Raw genomic sequence first — 17,628 nt, 5'->3', positions numbered from 1 at the left:
TGCCCTCTGCACAGCCTCACCCTTGCCTGTGACCCCTCACTTTGCCCATTGAAGTCCTGTTTTCTGTACCACTAATGACCTTTGTTCTTGGTTACATGTCACAGACGTATCTCTAAGCCCTTCTGCTCAATTGCACTATCTTGTTTTCTCTATTCTAGTCATTCTTTGCTCCTTCTGAGCCATCTGTCCCTGGAATCCCTTAGCCTGCATATGCCATGGATCTGTTCCGAGTTAGGAACTGACCATTATCTTATTACTATCGTGGCCTCACTGCTCCTCACAGATTTAACTGCCTGAGATGGCAGTTTTCCTTCCATACCATTCACAGCTTGCCCCTTACTTCTTCACAGGATTTTTCTGGGGGGGGAAAAAAAGCATAATTTTTTTGCCACACTCTGTAACTACAAGGATTTTCATCTGAATATGGAACATTCCTTTAATGAAAGAATTGACGAGGTCTGTGATCGGCATTGGGACATAGAAAAGAGAAGTAAGAAAAGAAAATTAGGCAAGGAAATTTAGAAATAGGAATATAACTTTAAAAGCAATAGGAATATAGGAATAGAATATAGGAATATAACTTTGCTGACACAAATTAATATTATTTAATATAAAATGCTAATGCAATATTGAAATGAATCTTAGCCAGAAGAAAGATTTTTATGACCTATCTTCCCTTAATAAATTCTGAAGGGCCCAGAAGTGAGAAAAGTCATATAAGTAGGAACTAGTGTATATCAACCATTCTGTCAGAAACACATTTGTGAGCATGGGTGACCAAAGGCTATGGGAAATAGGGTCATTTTTTACTAATTTGGACTATCATGAAGGATATACTCTGCCAATTCCCTCAAGCCTTTTTTAAAAACATTGATTTTTCTAATCGTTCTGTTCATCATTTCATCTTTAGGAACAGTTTTACCTAAGAGGCAAAGAAGAAAGCCTTTAAGAAATTTGTTTGTTAAATAGCTGAACAATTCGTATTTAGTCTTTCAATTATATGTAATGATTTTAAAGATTCATGAAAAATCTCTTTGGCATTTTAAATATGTCCTCCTTTATTTTGATCTTGGACCATCTGCAAAGATAGGTCTTACCTCACAAACTAGACTTCACACTAGACTAGTTTCTAGCCAGTGAGTCTTGATAAAATTTTATTATGATTTAACATTAACTCATTAGAATTGGGTTTTTAGGGGAAGGGGCATCACATTTGTTTGTCAATAATGTAATAATCATGGAAAGAGAAGTCTAATGAAATATAACATATCTTCTCACATTTAGATTATGGTAAGAGTGGAAAGAATTGAAAACTTGGAAACAGCTCAATATCTCAAAGAGGGGGATTAGTTAAGAAAGTGTAGATCAGAAGAAGGCAGCCAATGGAGTCATCCAGGTTTTATGCCAGCCAGGCCTGGATTGAGTCCGGGGCTTGTGGTTCAGCCACTGCCCTGAGGCAGCCACCCTCTGTTGCTGTCATCTGTGTAAATATTGAAGTTGCTGTCTGGCCCCACCACAGTCTCTGCCCAATGCTTCAGCCTCAGCTGCAGCCACCTGCCTCCTTGGTTGATCTTTATAACGATAAAGGTTATTATCGAGTTCTGCCCCTCACTGGCCATAAACTTTAGGGCAGCTTTGAGCTCTGAGCTTTCCAAAGACTTCTCCAGGACTTTCTTCTTTGACCAGAGATGATGTGACTTTGAAGAGACTCTGACACATGTTTTCTACGTCAGCCCCAAGGAGAGAAGGGACATGCTGAGAAACAGATGAAGCTACCCAGCCTATGAGACAGTTGAAATCTTACTTTAGGTCACGGCTGTACTGAAGCCAGATGCTGGCAGCTGCAAAGTTTGCTTCTTGCTCTGGGTTGTACGTTACACTTGGGGAGAAGATGGTTGAAGAAGTCATTATGGGAATTGCATAGATGAGCCACTGACAGAAACAGATTCACTCATATAATTTCTTCAAGAACCTGCACTGCAGGTGGAATCCATTATTGAACTGGGTAGCCACATGATCAGCTTGTGTAAGATGGGTGCCCCTGACCCAGCATGAGGATAGCCCTGTGGCCAGTATATGGGCGAAATTCTCTGCCTTGTCCGACTTCCCACAGCTGTGTGTGCGGATTCTCTTCCATCAGCAGGGCACTGTGGTGCACCTTTGAGTAACTCTGCTGTTTTACATAAACTGCACCAACACCTCATATGGTTTCTCCCTTGTAGTGCCTTTCCCTCTAGGAAAGTGACTTGGTTTTCAAACCAACCACACACACACACACACACACACACACAGTCATGCTGTACTAAAGATTTGCTACAAGTCAATAAAAGACAACTAGGCTAATAAAAAGTGTTCAAAGATCCTAAATAGGCTGTTCACAAAAGAAGACCTAATAATTGCCAATAAGTATATAAAAAGATGTCCAGCCAGTGGAAATGCATAAATAAGAGACATTATAGTGTAGCAATTGCATTGGATTCTGAAGCCAGACTGGCTGGATTCAAGTCCTGGCTCTGCCATTATTGGCTATGTGATCTTCACAAGTTACTTAACCTCTCTGTATTTCAGTTTCCTCTTCTATAAAATGGAAATAATAATAATAAATAAAGGACTTACCATACAAAGTTGTGATAACTTAGAAGGTTGATGTCTGTAAGGTGCTTAGAACAGTGCCTGACACATAGTGAGTGTGCTAAATGTTAGCTGCTATGACGATGACAGTGATGATGGTGGCAATGGCAGATTGTTCTCCAAAGTGATTACATCAGTTTACATTATACCAGCAGTATATGAATGTTCCCTTTCCTCACATTTTCCTGATAGTATTGGACTTCAAAATGTTCAGCAAATCAGTAAATACAAAGTAGAATCTGAGATTGTTTCCGTTTCCTTTCCCTTACTGCTGGTGAGGTTGATCGTCTGTTTGCAAGTTTATTGGCTGTTAGTGTTTCCTCTTTTGTGAGTTGCTTATACATATCCTCGGCCCATTCTTCTGTCAGTCTTTTGTCTTCTTTTTATTGATTTTACATTGATTTCTCATTCATCTAGCAAATAACTAGTGAGGAGCTTTTATATCTCAGACCCTGTTTTAGATGCTGAAAATATAATGGAAAATGCTGTTTTATGGATCTTACTTACCTTCTAGTTAGAGGAAGACAAATGAATAAATAATACATTTTTAGCTAGAAGTAAGTTACACAGTATGAAGAGAAGTAAAGCAGATTATTCATAATAATATCTAACAGTGATTTCTCTGTGCCAACTATTAATACTAATGTATTAACTCATTTTATCCTCATAAGTTTTATAATACTATTTATTGAAAACTTCATCTTTTTACAGGTATGGAAACAGAGGCACAGAGAGGTTAAGCAATATGCTGTAAGTTGCACAGCTAGGAAGTATTGGAGCCAAGATTCAAAACCAGGTGGTCAGACTCCAGCTAACACCTACAGTCTTGGTCATGATATCATGTTTCCTCTCTATACTGTACTGGAGATAAAATGTGAAGGGGAAAGAGCTTTTTATATATTCTGACTGTTAACACTTTATCATGCATTTCATAAAAATTTTGCCTCATTCTGTAGTTTTAAAATTTGGTTTATAATCACTTTGCCACAAAATGTTTAACTTTGATTGAGTCAGGTTATCCCCCTTTAGCTTATGGTTTGTACTTCTGGGTCATTGTTTAAGGAATTCTTTCCTTCACTGACATTATGAAGTTATTGTCTTATTCTTTCAATTATCCATTCAATAGATATTTACTTCAGCATCTACTGTATACCAGACACTGTTCTAGGCTCTGGATAGATGTTAGCTGACTAAAGCCACTGCCTTCAGTTTTAAGGTTTTGTTTTCCAAGTTTGGGTTTGTAACTCATTTGAAATTTGTTTTTGTCATTCTTGGGAAGTAGCAAACTAATTAAAATATATAGGAAGTCAGTTTTGTTTCACCGATCTATTTATCTCTTCCTGAGCTCTGTTATATTTTTAATAATGTTTTAGCTGCAATTAGAGGGGTTGTGATTATTACAGACAATTTAGAAAATGCTTGGAAAATACAGTGAAGATTGCAGCCACCTATAATCCCACCATTGCTATGCAGGAAATTGGAAATTAAGGAGGAAAATTATAAAATAGTTATAATATCAAACTATTTATGGTTCTGCCTAGCCAGCGTGGCTCAACAGTTGAGCATCAATCTATGATCCAGGAGACTGAGGTTCAATTCCTGGTCAGAACACATGCCTGGGTTGTGGGCTCGATCCCCAGTAGGGGGTGTGCAGGAGGCAGCCAATCAGTGACTCTCTCTCATCATTGATGTTTCTATTTCTCTCTCTCTCTTCCTCTCTCTACTCTTTCTCCCTTACTCTCTCTGAAATCAATAAAGACATATTTCAAAAAAAAAAACAATAAAAAAAAATTACTAATGGTGCTTGTGAGGAAGACCTCAGTGATCTCCCTGGTGGAATCCTATGAAATCTAAAATTGTTTCTTATCTTTGAGGTTCACATACCATAAATTGAACTCCTTTGATGTCACCCTTAAAATTAATATATTAGTTATGATAGACTAAGCTGCTATAACAAATAGGCCCTAACATGTAATTGCTCCACAGAGTGGAGTTTTTCTTCTTATTCACAGGACGATCCTAGGCAAGGTGTTCAGGTATATGGCGAGGGAACTTCCCCTCATTCTGTCAGTCAGAGGCTAGCCTTCCCCCATCACATGGCTGTGCCGTCCTCTAGTGTCTCACCTTACACCTGCATCCAGTCAGCATGTGAAAGGAGGACTGTGGAGGAGCACACCAAGAGGGTCTCTGGGCCAGTGAAGAGGCAGACATCACTTCCACTCCTGTCCCACTGGCCAGAAGTCAGTTACATGGCCGTACCTCACTGCAAGGAACTGGGAAGTATTGTCTTTCTGTGAGCTCAGGGAGAGAGGGTAAGATGGATTTTGGGGGGCAATTAATAGTCTCTGTCTCTCTTGTTTCTTCTGGAGCAACTGCAACATGTTTATACTTTACTGTAAAATGTGTTCCTTTGCTCATTCCATTAAGCCCTCTTTGTAGAATCCTTGACTACTTCTTTGAAGGAATTTGCTGGATGTGCTTATTAAATATATGGCATCTGTGTAGTTAAGGAGTTTATTGGTTTATGCTTGGGATATGCTACAGATTCTCTCTAGACACAGAGTGAAGTATCTGCCCTTCCTGGGGTAGCAAAATTGAGAGGCTTTCATTGTGGATCTTTCATATGAATTTTTGAGAAAGCAGGAAATGGAACTTCTGTTATTAAAGATCCAAGAGAAATCTACAAAAGGGCTGCATAATATCCATGACTAAACTTCTGTGATACAGTAATCAACCTTAAGTACTGGGGGTCTGAGTCAGTTTTTCTTTGCAGGATTTCCGAGAAGAATCTTCTCAAGCAGGTATTTTCTTGAGGCCTTAGCAACATCTTACCACCCCCAGGGGCAGGAATTTCACCTTCCAATTTTTTTTAACAACTTTGTTGAGATATAATTCACATACCCTACAAGTCACCCATTTAAAAGGCACAATTCATTGGTGTTGGATATATTCACAGAGTTGTACAGCCATCACCACAATCAACTTTAGAACATTTTTATCATCCCCAAAAGAAACCCCACATCCCTTAGCTGACACCTTCCAACCTCCCTCATCCATCCCTAGACAACCACTAATCTATTTTCTATCTCTGTAGATTTGCCTGTCTGGAATTTTTATATAAATGGAATCATATACTGTGTGTCCTTTGTAACTGGCTTCTTTCATTTAGCATGTTTTCAAGGTTCATTCATGCTATAGCATGTATCAGTACTTCATTTTTATTGCTGAGTAATATTCTGTTGTAGGGGTATATCATATTTTCTTTATTCACCAGTTGATGAACATTTGGGTGGTTTCCAGTTTTGGGCTGTTATGAATAATGCTACTTTGAATATGCCTGTACAAATTTCTTTGTGGACATATGCTAATTTCTCTTGGGTATATATTCCTGGTTGTGGAATTGCTGGGTCATATGGTAACTACATTTAGCATGTTGAGGAACTGCCAGACTGTTTTTCCAAAGCCCTTGCACCATTTGAAATTCCCACCAGCAGGCTATGATCTGTCCACATCTTTGCCAACAAAAAAGATCATTACGCTTTGTTATTATAATTATCCTGATGAGTGTGAGGTGGTGCACCTGTGAGCTCTCATTCTCAATCTATTCTCCTTGAGGCTTCTGGGGAATGGAAAGTAGCTCTAACTTACTCAACGGTTGGGCAGCTTTGCTTCTCATCACTGTGTAAATACTATCAGATACATCTGGGAGCTAGGAGCAGGGGATGGCTAATTTAGTGCCAATTTCTGTTGGTCCCTGTCAATTTATATTTGAGAGGAGAAAATAAAACCTTGACAAACGAGAGTTAACAAAAAGGATTATAGTTTCTCCATTATAGCAAAATAGAATAGTACAACTTTAACAATACAGTTGGTGTGTACCACCAATTAACTACCAAAATGTAACTTAGTAGAAAACTTCTTTGCACAAGTATCCTATAAGTTATAGAATAAGTGATATAAACATATTTAAGAAATTTTTGGTGAAATAATCTATTTTTATCTTTTTTGTCTCTATATCCACACCAGTTTCCATGAGTCTCATTTATCTGTTTTAGAAAAAAATCGATTCACACTCAGGGCAAACATTTCAGAATTCTTCATTGGTGGAAATATGTCCATCCAGTTGGGTAGGCATCCATGCCAGTCCTAAGTTCTTAGCCTGTATCCTTCTGGGTGAAAGCTTCTTGGAGATTTGGAGATATTTTAAACTGGGTGTATTGGACAGAAAAGCTGTGAGATCCTGGGCTCCTAGAAAAGCCATAACCAGCAGCAGTTAAAGGATTGAGGCAGAAGAGGGATAATTCTCTGGGTTCTGAAGCCAAGGCCATGTCCTGGATGACTTCAGTTATTACCATCCTCCCTGACACAATGCTGACCATACAGTAGACGGTCAGTGAATACATCTGCAATAGACTTTACCATTCGGGTAGGGAGAATTGTAGCTTTCTGAGGTATTTTACCACATGACAATATGTAATTGGTCCCAACTCAAGAGCCAGAATTATTCACTCATTTATTCAACCAGCCTTTGTTGTAAAAATCTACTTGTGTTGGGCATGGAAGCATTAAAGACCTTAGGGATAGAAATGCAAATAGCTTTCTTCTGTACTCACCCCTCCCCTACTAACAAATGCATACACAAATCCTGCATTCACAATACAGAGAGTTCACTACTTTGCAAGGTGCCAGCCATGGGAACATTGAGGGAGGAAAGCCTGAAATATTCAGACTCCCAAATCAGAGAATTTGATGTACTTACCCATGGCATATTTCAAGCTCCAGTATCTGGCTGTGATATGTTTGTTTAAACCCAATTTCTAGTCAGGTATTTATGGGAGTCCTTAGCCACCAGATGATTTTAAATGAAACCCCACAATAGTACAGATTTGATTCTACTGAGGAAAATAAACTTCCCATTTTGGGGTGGGAATGCATTACTATTTTTAGACTACTAGGGTGCCATTTGGCGGGGTCTCAATCTATCTACAAAAATGAGCACTACTTTCTATTTTAGGTTTTGGAACAGGGAAACATGAAGCTCTAGCTCAAATGCTTGTCTCTTAAACAGTTTTTTTCACTATTGAACATACCTTTCATACTTTGACATTGTAGAGGAACAAATTATCCATTTTAAATTTTAAAAGGGTGTGATTTTAATACATGAATAACTGACAGAAAGAGTCCCTTTATGACCTAGATATTGAGTGATGAGGCTAGCACTTTGTATCGGTTAGGATACTCCAAGTTACGATGTGGTAAAAACAACACTCTATTCTGTTGCATAAGTCAGCAAAGGTTTGTCTTTGACCTACACTGCATACATGCAGGCGGGGCCTCTGCTCCTTAGAGGGACTCAGGCGCATACGCTAAAGCAGACACCATCACCTCCTGATGCCATTATCTTGACAAGGCTGTGCAGGACTTGACTGGAAAGGGAATTCAGCAGAGAGAAAAGTATAATGGCTGTCCAAGCTTTCACCTGGGAAGAACACCTGTTACATCTACTCATCTTCCATCGGCTAAGCAAAGTGCCCACTTGTGCGGAATTTCAAGGGGTGGGAACTGTATGAGACATACTCTCAACTGCCTGCAGGAGAGATTCTGGTGAGCAAGAATGATGCTTACCACACATCTGAGTATGGAAAACCCAGCTCTCCTCCTGTGTTTATCTTTTACTCTTATGCTACTGTCACACACACAGCCCTTCTGACACCAGATATCAGGGTGGTTTCCTAAACCAGCCGGTGTTCCACAGTTCAACTCAATTCTGACACTATTTACCTGGAGACAGTTTCAGATCCCACAGGTTGAGGGCTCAGTCCTGCATGATTGCCTCTTCCCTAATTCAAATGACAGTTGCAAGTCCAGGTTGTCACTTGTGCTTCTGACTGACCAGCTCCTCAAGTTTGATTAATTTAAATTCACGGAATTCAGGAAAACTGTTCACTTATTGTTTACCAGTTCATTATAAAAGGATATGATGGCCCTGGCCCATGTGGCTCTGTTGGTGTCGTCTAATGCACCAAAAGGTCACCAGTTCGATTCCCTGGCAGGCCACATGCCCAGGTTGCAGGCTTGATCCCCAGTAGGGGGTGTGCAGGAGGCAGCCAGTTGATGTTTCTCTTTCTCATTCTTCCTTCCTCTCTCCCTAAAATCAATGAAAAACTATTAAAAAAAATAAGAGGACATGGTAAAGGATATAGATGGACACCCAGGTGGAAGAGATATGTAGGGCAAGGTATGTGGGAAGAGATGTGAAGCTCCTGTGCCCCCTCCAGGTGTGCCACCCTCCCAGAATCTCCACATGTTCACCACCTGGAAGCTCTCTGAACCATGTACTTTTGGGATTTTTATGGAGGCTTCCTGAGTAGGCATGATCGGTCATTATTTTATTTCCAGCCCCTCTTCCATCTCTGGAGAATGGAAGGGTGGGGCTGAAAATACCAAGCTTCTAACCATGGTGCTTGATCTTTCTGGTGATCAGCTGCCATCCAGGAACCCACCAGGTCACCTTAGTAGAACAAAGATGCTCCTTTTTACGTAAGAAATTACAAGGGTTTTAGGAGCTCTGTGCCAGGAACTGGGAGAAGAGACCAATATATATATTTTCTATTACACGTTTTCTAGAGAAATAAGAGACATTCTGTTCTGGAGGAGCTTATATTCTAGTGGGGGGAAAGCAGATAGGAACACCAAGTTTAGTGTGTGCTAGATGAGAGGATGCTCAAATGGCATGGGTTCATTGAGTTAGGGGCACCTGATTCAGATTAGGGAAGGAGCAGGGTTTCTCAGAAGAGGTGATTCTTGGCCTGCATCTTGAATGACAAGCAATTTGCCAGGAAATTAAGGGGAAAAGGGTGTCCTAGAGGGAAACAACATGTTTAAATGTGTAATAATAACAATTATTATTATTTATTGAATGGTACTCCATACCAGCCACTAGGCTATGCACTTACAGGCTCTGTCTTACTAATTTACCCCAGGCCTCCCATTTGTGTATTGCCTGTTGCCTAAGAATATATTTCATAGAACAGGACTTCAGTTTGTTCATTGTTTTATCTTTATGTCCCAGTAACTATTGCTGTATAACAAACCAACAACTAGTTTATTATACTCACAGATCCTATGGGTTAGGAATTTGGAAAGGGCACAGTTAGAGGGGGGGGTTTCTCATATGGTAGTAGTTAGATTTTGGCTGGGCTGCAGTCAGCTGAAGGTTCCACTGGACTGGACATCCAAGGTGACTCACTTACATGGCTTGCTGTCAGTGCTGGCTGTTGGCCAGAGATCAGCTCGCTACTCACCCAGCATGGCTACCTCTAGTCTTACCAGCATAGTGGATCTCAAGGTCGTCTGATGGAAAGAACATTTTATGAGAAGTGGGTAGGAGCTGCATGGCCTTTTCTCACTTAGACTTGGAAGTCATGTATTCACACATTTGTTGGAATGATTGGCTGTGGGTCACAAGTCTGTCTGTATTTAAGGGGAGGGGAACTAGATTCCATCTTTCATTGGGAGGAGTCTTAAAAATTTTGAGGATACGTTGAAAACTACTACAGTCCATCTTCTGGCCAAAAATTATTTACAATCTCACACATGCAGAATATATTTACCCTCCCTAAGGCCCTCTCCAAAATCACATTGTGTTTTAGGATATATATTAGGCTCAGGCTTAAAGTCCAGGATCTTGTCATCTAAATCAAGTCTAGGTGTGGGTGAGGTCCTCTTCGCAGTCGATCTGAATACCTGTGAACTGAGCAGATCTGTTGTCTGCTCTACACACACCAGTCGTGAAATGGTGGAGAGATGTAGGAGAGCCACTATAGATATTTCCATTCAAAAAGGGGAAAATAGTACATCCCTATCTTGTGCATAGCAGTTCTGAAATCTATTTAGTAATGTGTTGCCAGTTCCTTGATTCAAGTTCAACCCTTTTCTTTGGGAGCTGTTCTCCATGGCTTTTGGTTGTGCCCTTTAAGACGTCCTTCCAAAAGAAAACGGACTTTGCATCTGAGTGAGTAACCTCCACTGCTTCCTGCCTATAAAAGGCTGAGGATCCAAAGGCCTTTTTTCATTTTGTTCTGCTCTGTTTCTTTCAAACCTATATAATTCTTTTAAAATATCAGGGCTTTCCTGTATTTCCATTTTTAATCTCCATTAGATAAAAGTTAGCCACAGATCTCTTCCAGATAAGCTTTTCTTTTCCTTGGGCTCCTGGTGAGGCTGCTGTGGAAGAAAGATTCTTAGAAGCCATATTGTTTAGAGACGGTATACAAGGCACATCTTTCAGAAACCTACAAGGCCTTTTGTCTGGAATGGTCAACGAGCTAGCACCTTTGATCTTTCCAAGGTCCTAACGGAGGATCTAAAAGAGCCACCCTAGATTTGACTTTCTATCCTGAGGCTGGTTCTTAATATGCATAGTCTTTGCCTTCAGGAGATGCTGGGAATGAGGAACAGTTTTAGTTTTTAATCTATACAGTACTGACTGGGTTTATTTATTCTCTAACTTTCACTCAAAAACTGAGTAGCTCATTCTTTCATTTCTCCTCTCTCATTTTGTTATAGACAGCTGGGAGGAGCCAGCATTTTCAGCTCTCTGCCCAGAAATCTTTTTAGTTAGATCATCAAGTTCATGAGGAACATTTTCTACTATCCACATTATTGTTGGCAACGGTTTTATAAATGTTCCTCGACTACATAGCAAGGGTCTTTTTTCCCTCAATCTTCTCTTTATTTGAAAATGAAGAAAACATTGAAATAACTATTAAATGAAATATTTTCTTCGAGCCCTCACCAACAGCCTCCTCGAGGCCACCAACCTTCTGCTAACAGTCTCCTCAGGGTCTTTCCACCTGGTCTTGATGCCGATGCCTTGTATTTTAGGTTTTTGTTAGAACAGCCCTCCATTTTCAGGTTCCAAATTTCTGTTCTGGTTTTTATTACCAATCCGGTGACTTAAAACAATTATTTTATCATGTTTGTAGATTCTGTGGGTAAGGAAATTGGCAAAGGCAGTTTCTCACTTGGGGCCTCTTGTCCAGGTGCAGTCATATGTTGCCTTGGGGAGTCTTCTGCAGACCGACCAAGCTGATCATCCAATAGTGCTCCCTCCCAAGGTTGCTAGTTGGTGCCAGCTGCTCCCTGGAAGTTCAGCTGCACTATCAGCCTCGTGGTTGGGGCAGTCAGACCTCTTACATCACTCATGGCTACCCCAAGAGTCGACATCCCAAAGGAGCCAGGTGGAAATTGTATGTTTTGTGACCTAGCCTTAGAAGTCACATAGTGTCATGTCTTCTATGTTAAGAGCAAAGTGACAAGCCTGCCCAGATTTAAGGGGAGGGGAAGAGAACTCACTACTTGATGGGAAAAGTAACAAAAAATTTTTGGACTGGTTTTGAAACTGCTTGCACATGGAGCAGTGTCTATCAAAAAGAGAACTTGCTATGTAATTGCATCCAAGAAGTAGGTATGTTCGCCTCTCTTATATCTGCTTGTTAGTCTCTAAGCAATACAGTGTTATCCCCTTAATAACAAGTTATGTTATGATGGGGCTTCTTGTATTTATAATGTATTTTTGAAAAATAAGGACATGATACTTCACATTATATAGCTTTATTCCAAATAAATTAGGAAGCTAGGTATTTTTTTTCCAAAAGTCATACAGAAAGGAAAGTAGAGAAGGATATCTGTAATTTTGGTCATTGGGAAGGCCTTTTTAAGCAAGATTTAAATGCCAAGAAGCCACAAGGGAAAATATTTAAATATTAGATTCCATAAAAATTTTAAATGTCTGTACAGGAAAAGATACCATAAATAAAGCTGAAAGCTAAAAAACAAACTGGATAAAATATTTGTAATCTATATAACAGACAACGAAGTACGCAGTATAATATAAGCAAAAATAGTATCTCATAGGGCTACTGAGAGGATTAAATGAGCTTAAGGCGCCCAAAGTAAAAATACCTAACAAATGATCATTTCTATCCATGAATTTAAAAAATATATATATTTTTATTGTTTTCAGAGAGAGGAAGGAAGAGGGGGAGAGAGACAGAAACATCAGTAATGAGAGAGAGTCATTGATCGGCTGCCTTCTACATGCCCTGCACTGGGGATCGAGCCGGCAACCCAGGCACGTGTCCTGACCAGAAATCGAACCGTGACCTCCTGGTTCGTAGTTCAGTGCTCAGCCACTGAGCCAGGCCGGCTGGTCTCTATCCATAATTTTAATAAAGAACACCTACAAATCAATTTTTTAAAATATGAATGGTCAATAAACATATATAGCCTCACTCCTGATTAAAGAAGGAGAACTAAATTTACAGTGTGTTTTCTTGCTACCTATAAGACTGTAGGGGAGTAAAAAGAATGGTAATATTTCAGTGCTGACAAAAAAGTAGGAAATTGACATTCTTATTTACTGTTCTTTGTTCCTTTATAGATAAGGTGTTTTTTAACCCCCTCTAGTTCCCTCTCTGGCTTATTTCAGGATTTTTTTTTTAATCTCTGATTTTTTTTGTAGTCTCAAATTATATGCCTAGGTGTAGGTTTGTTTTTTTATTTTGGGTTGATGTGTTTTTTACCCTGGCATTTATCCTGTTTGGTGTTCTCTGAGTTTCTTAGATCCATGGTTTGTTGTTTAACATTAATTTGGGGAAATTCTCAGTTATTACTGCTTCAAATATTTCTTCTGTTCCTTCTCTCTCTCTTTTCCTTCAGGTTTTCCCAGTATGTGTATGTTACACCTTTTGTAGATATCCCACAGTCCTTGGATGTCCAGTTCTGTTTTTTCAGCCCTTGTTCTCTTTATTTTTCAGTTTGGGGGGTCTATGAAGGCCTCCATTGCTCTACCCTCTAACTCAGAGATTCTTTCCTGAGCTGTGCCCAGTCTGCTAACAAGCCCATCAAAAGTATCCTTCATTTTGATTACAGTGTGTTTGATCTCTAGAGTTTCTCTTTGCTTCTTTCTTAGACTTTCCATCTGTGTTAACCTTACCCATCTGTTCTTTTATGCTTTCTACCTTGTCCATGTGGGCCCTTAGCATATTAATCATAGATATTTTAAATTCCCGGTTTGATAATTTCAACATCCTTACCATGTCTGGTTCTTATGCTTGCTCTGTCTTTTCCAATTATGTTTTTGGTCTTTTAGTATCCCTTGTAATCTTTTCTTGTTAGCTGGACATGATATACTGGTTAAAAGGAACTACTGTAATGTAAATAGTTTTTTAGTGGTGGTGAGGTCTGGGGGGAGGGGAAGTAGTCTATAGTTCTATAATCAGGTCCCAGTGTTTAGTGAACTTGTGTCCCTGGACTGTGAACTCACAAGCATTTCTCAGTTTTCTCCAGCCTCCTTAGTTGGCATAGAATGGCTGGTGTGGGCTGGAGTTGGCTATTTCCCTTCCCCAGGTCAGTTAGGCTCTGATAATCTGCTGTTGTTGACTAGTTTCTCCTGAGGGCAGACCTTGTTAGGAAGAACAGTGTGCTCTGGGTATTTCAAGATGGTTTCTTTTTCCCTCCTCCTGGTGGAAGCATGAGGGGACTTTCCTCCAATATTTATTGTGGGAACCTGCTTGCGCTCCTGGAGGTAAAACTCACAGAAGTGTGAGAGAGCCCTAGGACTGGGTCCTGTGGAGGTTTTAACTCTCAGACTTGTCCACACGTAGCCTCTGGCACTTGGTCAGTTTCAGATGAGGTTTTCCTACCTGGGTGATGTTCTGTGGTGGTTTCAGATGGTGAGTCTCTGTTCCTGGAAACTGGGACTTGTATTCACCTCTCTCTCTTCCCAGTCTTGGGGACAGCAGTTTGCCCCATGTCCTCAGCTCTTTTACTGATTAAGAAGAATTGTTGATTTTTCAGTGTGTTAGGATAGAGTGATGACTTCCAAGCTCCTTACATGCAGAACCAGAAACTGTCCGATTTACTATTGATGGAGTGGAAATCAGTACAGTATTTATTAAAGCAGTCTTAATTATCTACTGAAACTAAAACTGTGCATGCTCCTTGACCCTAGCATTTCCACTTTTGGACACACTAGCATGAATGAACAAAAATGTAAGTACCAGAATATTTTTTGGCAGCAGCATTTTTAATATAGGAATGAAATATGATATATTTACACAATGGAATGCTATCCAATTACTAAAAAGAAAGGTAGTTCAGTATATCCTGATGTAGAAAGAAGTCCAAGACATATTGTGAAGGGGAAGGAGAAAAAAGGAAGTTTCATAATGGTATGTTTAAGATTCAATTTTTGTTTAAAACTTACTCATAGTAAAAATGAAGGCATGCTTAGAGAAGAAAGACAATTTTGGAAGAATATATACCAGAAAAACTATTGGTTGTCTTTAAGGGACAATGTTACAAGAAGGATGTTAATATATTAATGACATTTGTGTCTTCTATGGTAAATATATGTTTTGCAATTAAGTAATAATTCAAGAAAGACAATGGATGAAGATGCATAGAGCTAATTAAGAACACTGGAATGGAACTGATTATTTCATTCACTTTTTCCTGCATCAGCCAAAAGTGCAATAATAATCTCTAACTCTAAACTTTGATTTACCTTCTGAGAATAGGTTAAGGATAGGCCCAAATAAATGGAAATTTTAAATCTTCTTATGTTTCTTTTGCTCTTTAGAAGATGACAGCTAAAAGATGACAAGAGTTCCAAACCAGAAGTGTTTTATCAATGAATGTTTTCATGTAGAGTTTTTTAATTATTAATCCTTTTATAAAAATTTTTATCAAGAAAAATTTCCCCCTCTTCAAAGAAGCAGTTTCTTTTGTTCTGTTTGTGTCTTGATTAGTGGTTTGTTGTACCTAAGAGATCTTTATAATGGAATATTTTGCAACATGTATCTCTCCCTTTAAAAAGCTGCAGTTCTCTGGCTGGTGTGGTTCAGTTAGTTGGGAATTGTCCTGTGCACCAAAGGGTTGCCGGTTTGATTCCCAATTGGGGCATATGCTGGGTTTTGGGCTGGATGCTCGGTGGGGGAGGCATGCAGGAGGCAGCTGATATATGTTTCTCTCTCACATCAATGTTTTTCTCTTTCTCTCCCTCTCCTTTGCTGTCTCTAAAAATCAATTTAAAAAACCTTTAAAAAAGATCAATTTAAAAAGCTAACTAGGAAGTAGATTAGTCATGCAGTTATAGCTGTGAAAGCTATTTTACTTCTGTTATAAAATATGGTTTATGTCTACAGTTTTCCTGCTGGAATGACATCTAAGCATCCTGCATAATGACGGAGTGGAGACTAATATTATTCTGAGCTACTTGTCCTGTTAACTTCCTAGTCTGACTAAATTTCATTTCCCACTTATATCCTATTTTGGGTTCCCAGACTCGGTTCCAACATGTGTGCGTGGTAGGGAACATTCCCACACAGCACCAAGCAATTCTCAGACACTAGCAGAGTATCCAAGAATTCAGCTCAATTCTAACACTGTCTGTCCAGAGACAGCCTCAGATCCCACAGGTTAAGGGCTCAGTCCTACAAGACTGCCCCCACAACTGTCCCCATTTTCAGGCACAAGTCACATGTCCAGGTTTTTACATGTGCTTCTGACAGAGAAGCTATAAATTAGAGGTTCCCAAGACACCCTCCTTGAGTTTGGTTAATTTGCTAGAGTGGTTCACACAACTCAGGAAGCATTTTACTTACCGGGCCACTGGTTTGTTATAAAATGATACAACTCAGGAACATCCAGATGGAAGAGATGCATAGGGTAAGGCATGGGGAAGGGCATGAGCTTCCATTTTCTCTCCAGGCACACCACCCTCCCAGCACCTCTACCAACCTGGAAGCTCTCTGAACCCTGTCCTTAAGGGTTTTTATGAACGTTTCATTACATAGGCATGCCTGATTAAATCATCGGCCATTCTCCTGGCCCTCTCTCATCCCCGGAGGTTGGGGGTTGGCACTGAAAATTCCAACCATCTAATCATATGGTTCACTCTACTGGCAGCCAGCCCTTAGGTGCTTTCAAAAAGTCACCTTTTTAACATAGACATCTTTAAGCTCTCATTACTTAGGAAATTCCAAGGGTTTTAGGAGCTGTGAGCCAGGAACCATCAACAAAAACCATATGTATATGAGAAATATATATTTGGTCATCTGTATGATCAAAATACATATATGTGTGTGTGTGTGTGTGTGTGTGTGTGTTTCTTATAAATCACAATATCATAGACCCTAACATAGTTTTTTCCTGTGTATGACTTGTGTTGTTCTAAATGATTAATTTTATATAATGATTTGTTGTTGTTTTACCCTCTGTGAATTTCCTAACAGAAGTCCCAGAGGGGACTTGGGTGCCAAAAAGAAAAAGAAGAAACAGAAGAGAAAAAAGGAGAAGCCAAATTCCGGAGGCACCAAGTCAGACTCTGCATCTGATTCCCAGGAGATTAAGATTCAGCAGCCTTCAAAAGTGAGAGTCTTGTTTTATTTTAATCTGTGTGGTTGCTCAAGCATGTGAGAGCAGGTCTGTGCAGCTCAGCACCCTGTTGGATCAGAGGTGTAGTTAGGGTTTTGTTGTGACTGTACTGATAGTAACCAGAGGGTACTCACAGCCTTCTTAAATCTGATGTCAGCACCCAGATAGCAAAGAGGGACATACTGTGCTTTTGTGGGTACTAGGATACCGCCTGCATATTTCTCAGCAAATTGGTATATAGATTGTAACCATAGAACAGAGTCTCAATGTGAGCTATTAGGTTGTATGTTTTTTTAAGTTACACTTAATATTTGATGACTATTAGTTCAGAAGATATTCACATTTTAATTTTTCTGGGTGTCTGTCTAATTATCTGAATAGCACAACACCATCTGGCAGCAGATTTCAGCGGGAGCAGCCACGGGTAAGTCTTACGTTGACTTTGAATCAGACCAGTCTTCAGTGGCCATTCTTAATTCCATTGCCAAGGGTGGGAAATAGCTTCTAATGTTTCCCCTGAAGAAACACCCATTTACACCAAACCAGAAGTTATCT

At 39.7% G+C, this 17,628-nt stretch overlaps 1 protein-coding gene across 7 annotated transcripts in view; it reads left to right on the top strand.

The window, feature by feature from the left end:
• NMT2 (N-myristoyltransferase 2) overlaps positions 1-17,628 on the top strand; it is a 64,050-nt gene that overhangs the window by 10,572 nt on the left and 35,850 nt on the right. For 4 of the 7 annotated variants that reach the window (XR_014000021.1, XM_081154276.1, XM_081154275.1 and 1 more), the window contains exon 2: positions 16,932-17,067. Coding sequence is in view for 5 of the 7 variants with exons in the window: in XM_081154276.1 (XP_081010402.1) it covers positions 16,932-17,067 (136 nt within the window). In the remaining 2 variants the exon portion in view is untranslated. Of the gene's footprint in view, positions 1-16,931; positions 17,068-17,454; positions 17,498-17,628 lie in introns of all 7 variants that reach the window. The other 3 variants (XR_014000022.1, XM_081154278.1, XM_081154277.1) reach the window with 1 other exon arrangement.

Source organism: Miniopterus schreibersii (assembly GCF_964146895.1).
Source record: "Miniopterus schreibersii genome assembly, chromosome: 1".
NCBI lineage: Eukaryota > Metazoa > Chordata > Mammalia > Chiroptera > Miniopteridae > Miniopterus > Miniopterus schreibersii.
This window is presented reverse-complemented; position numbering and strand designations above follow the sequence as displayed.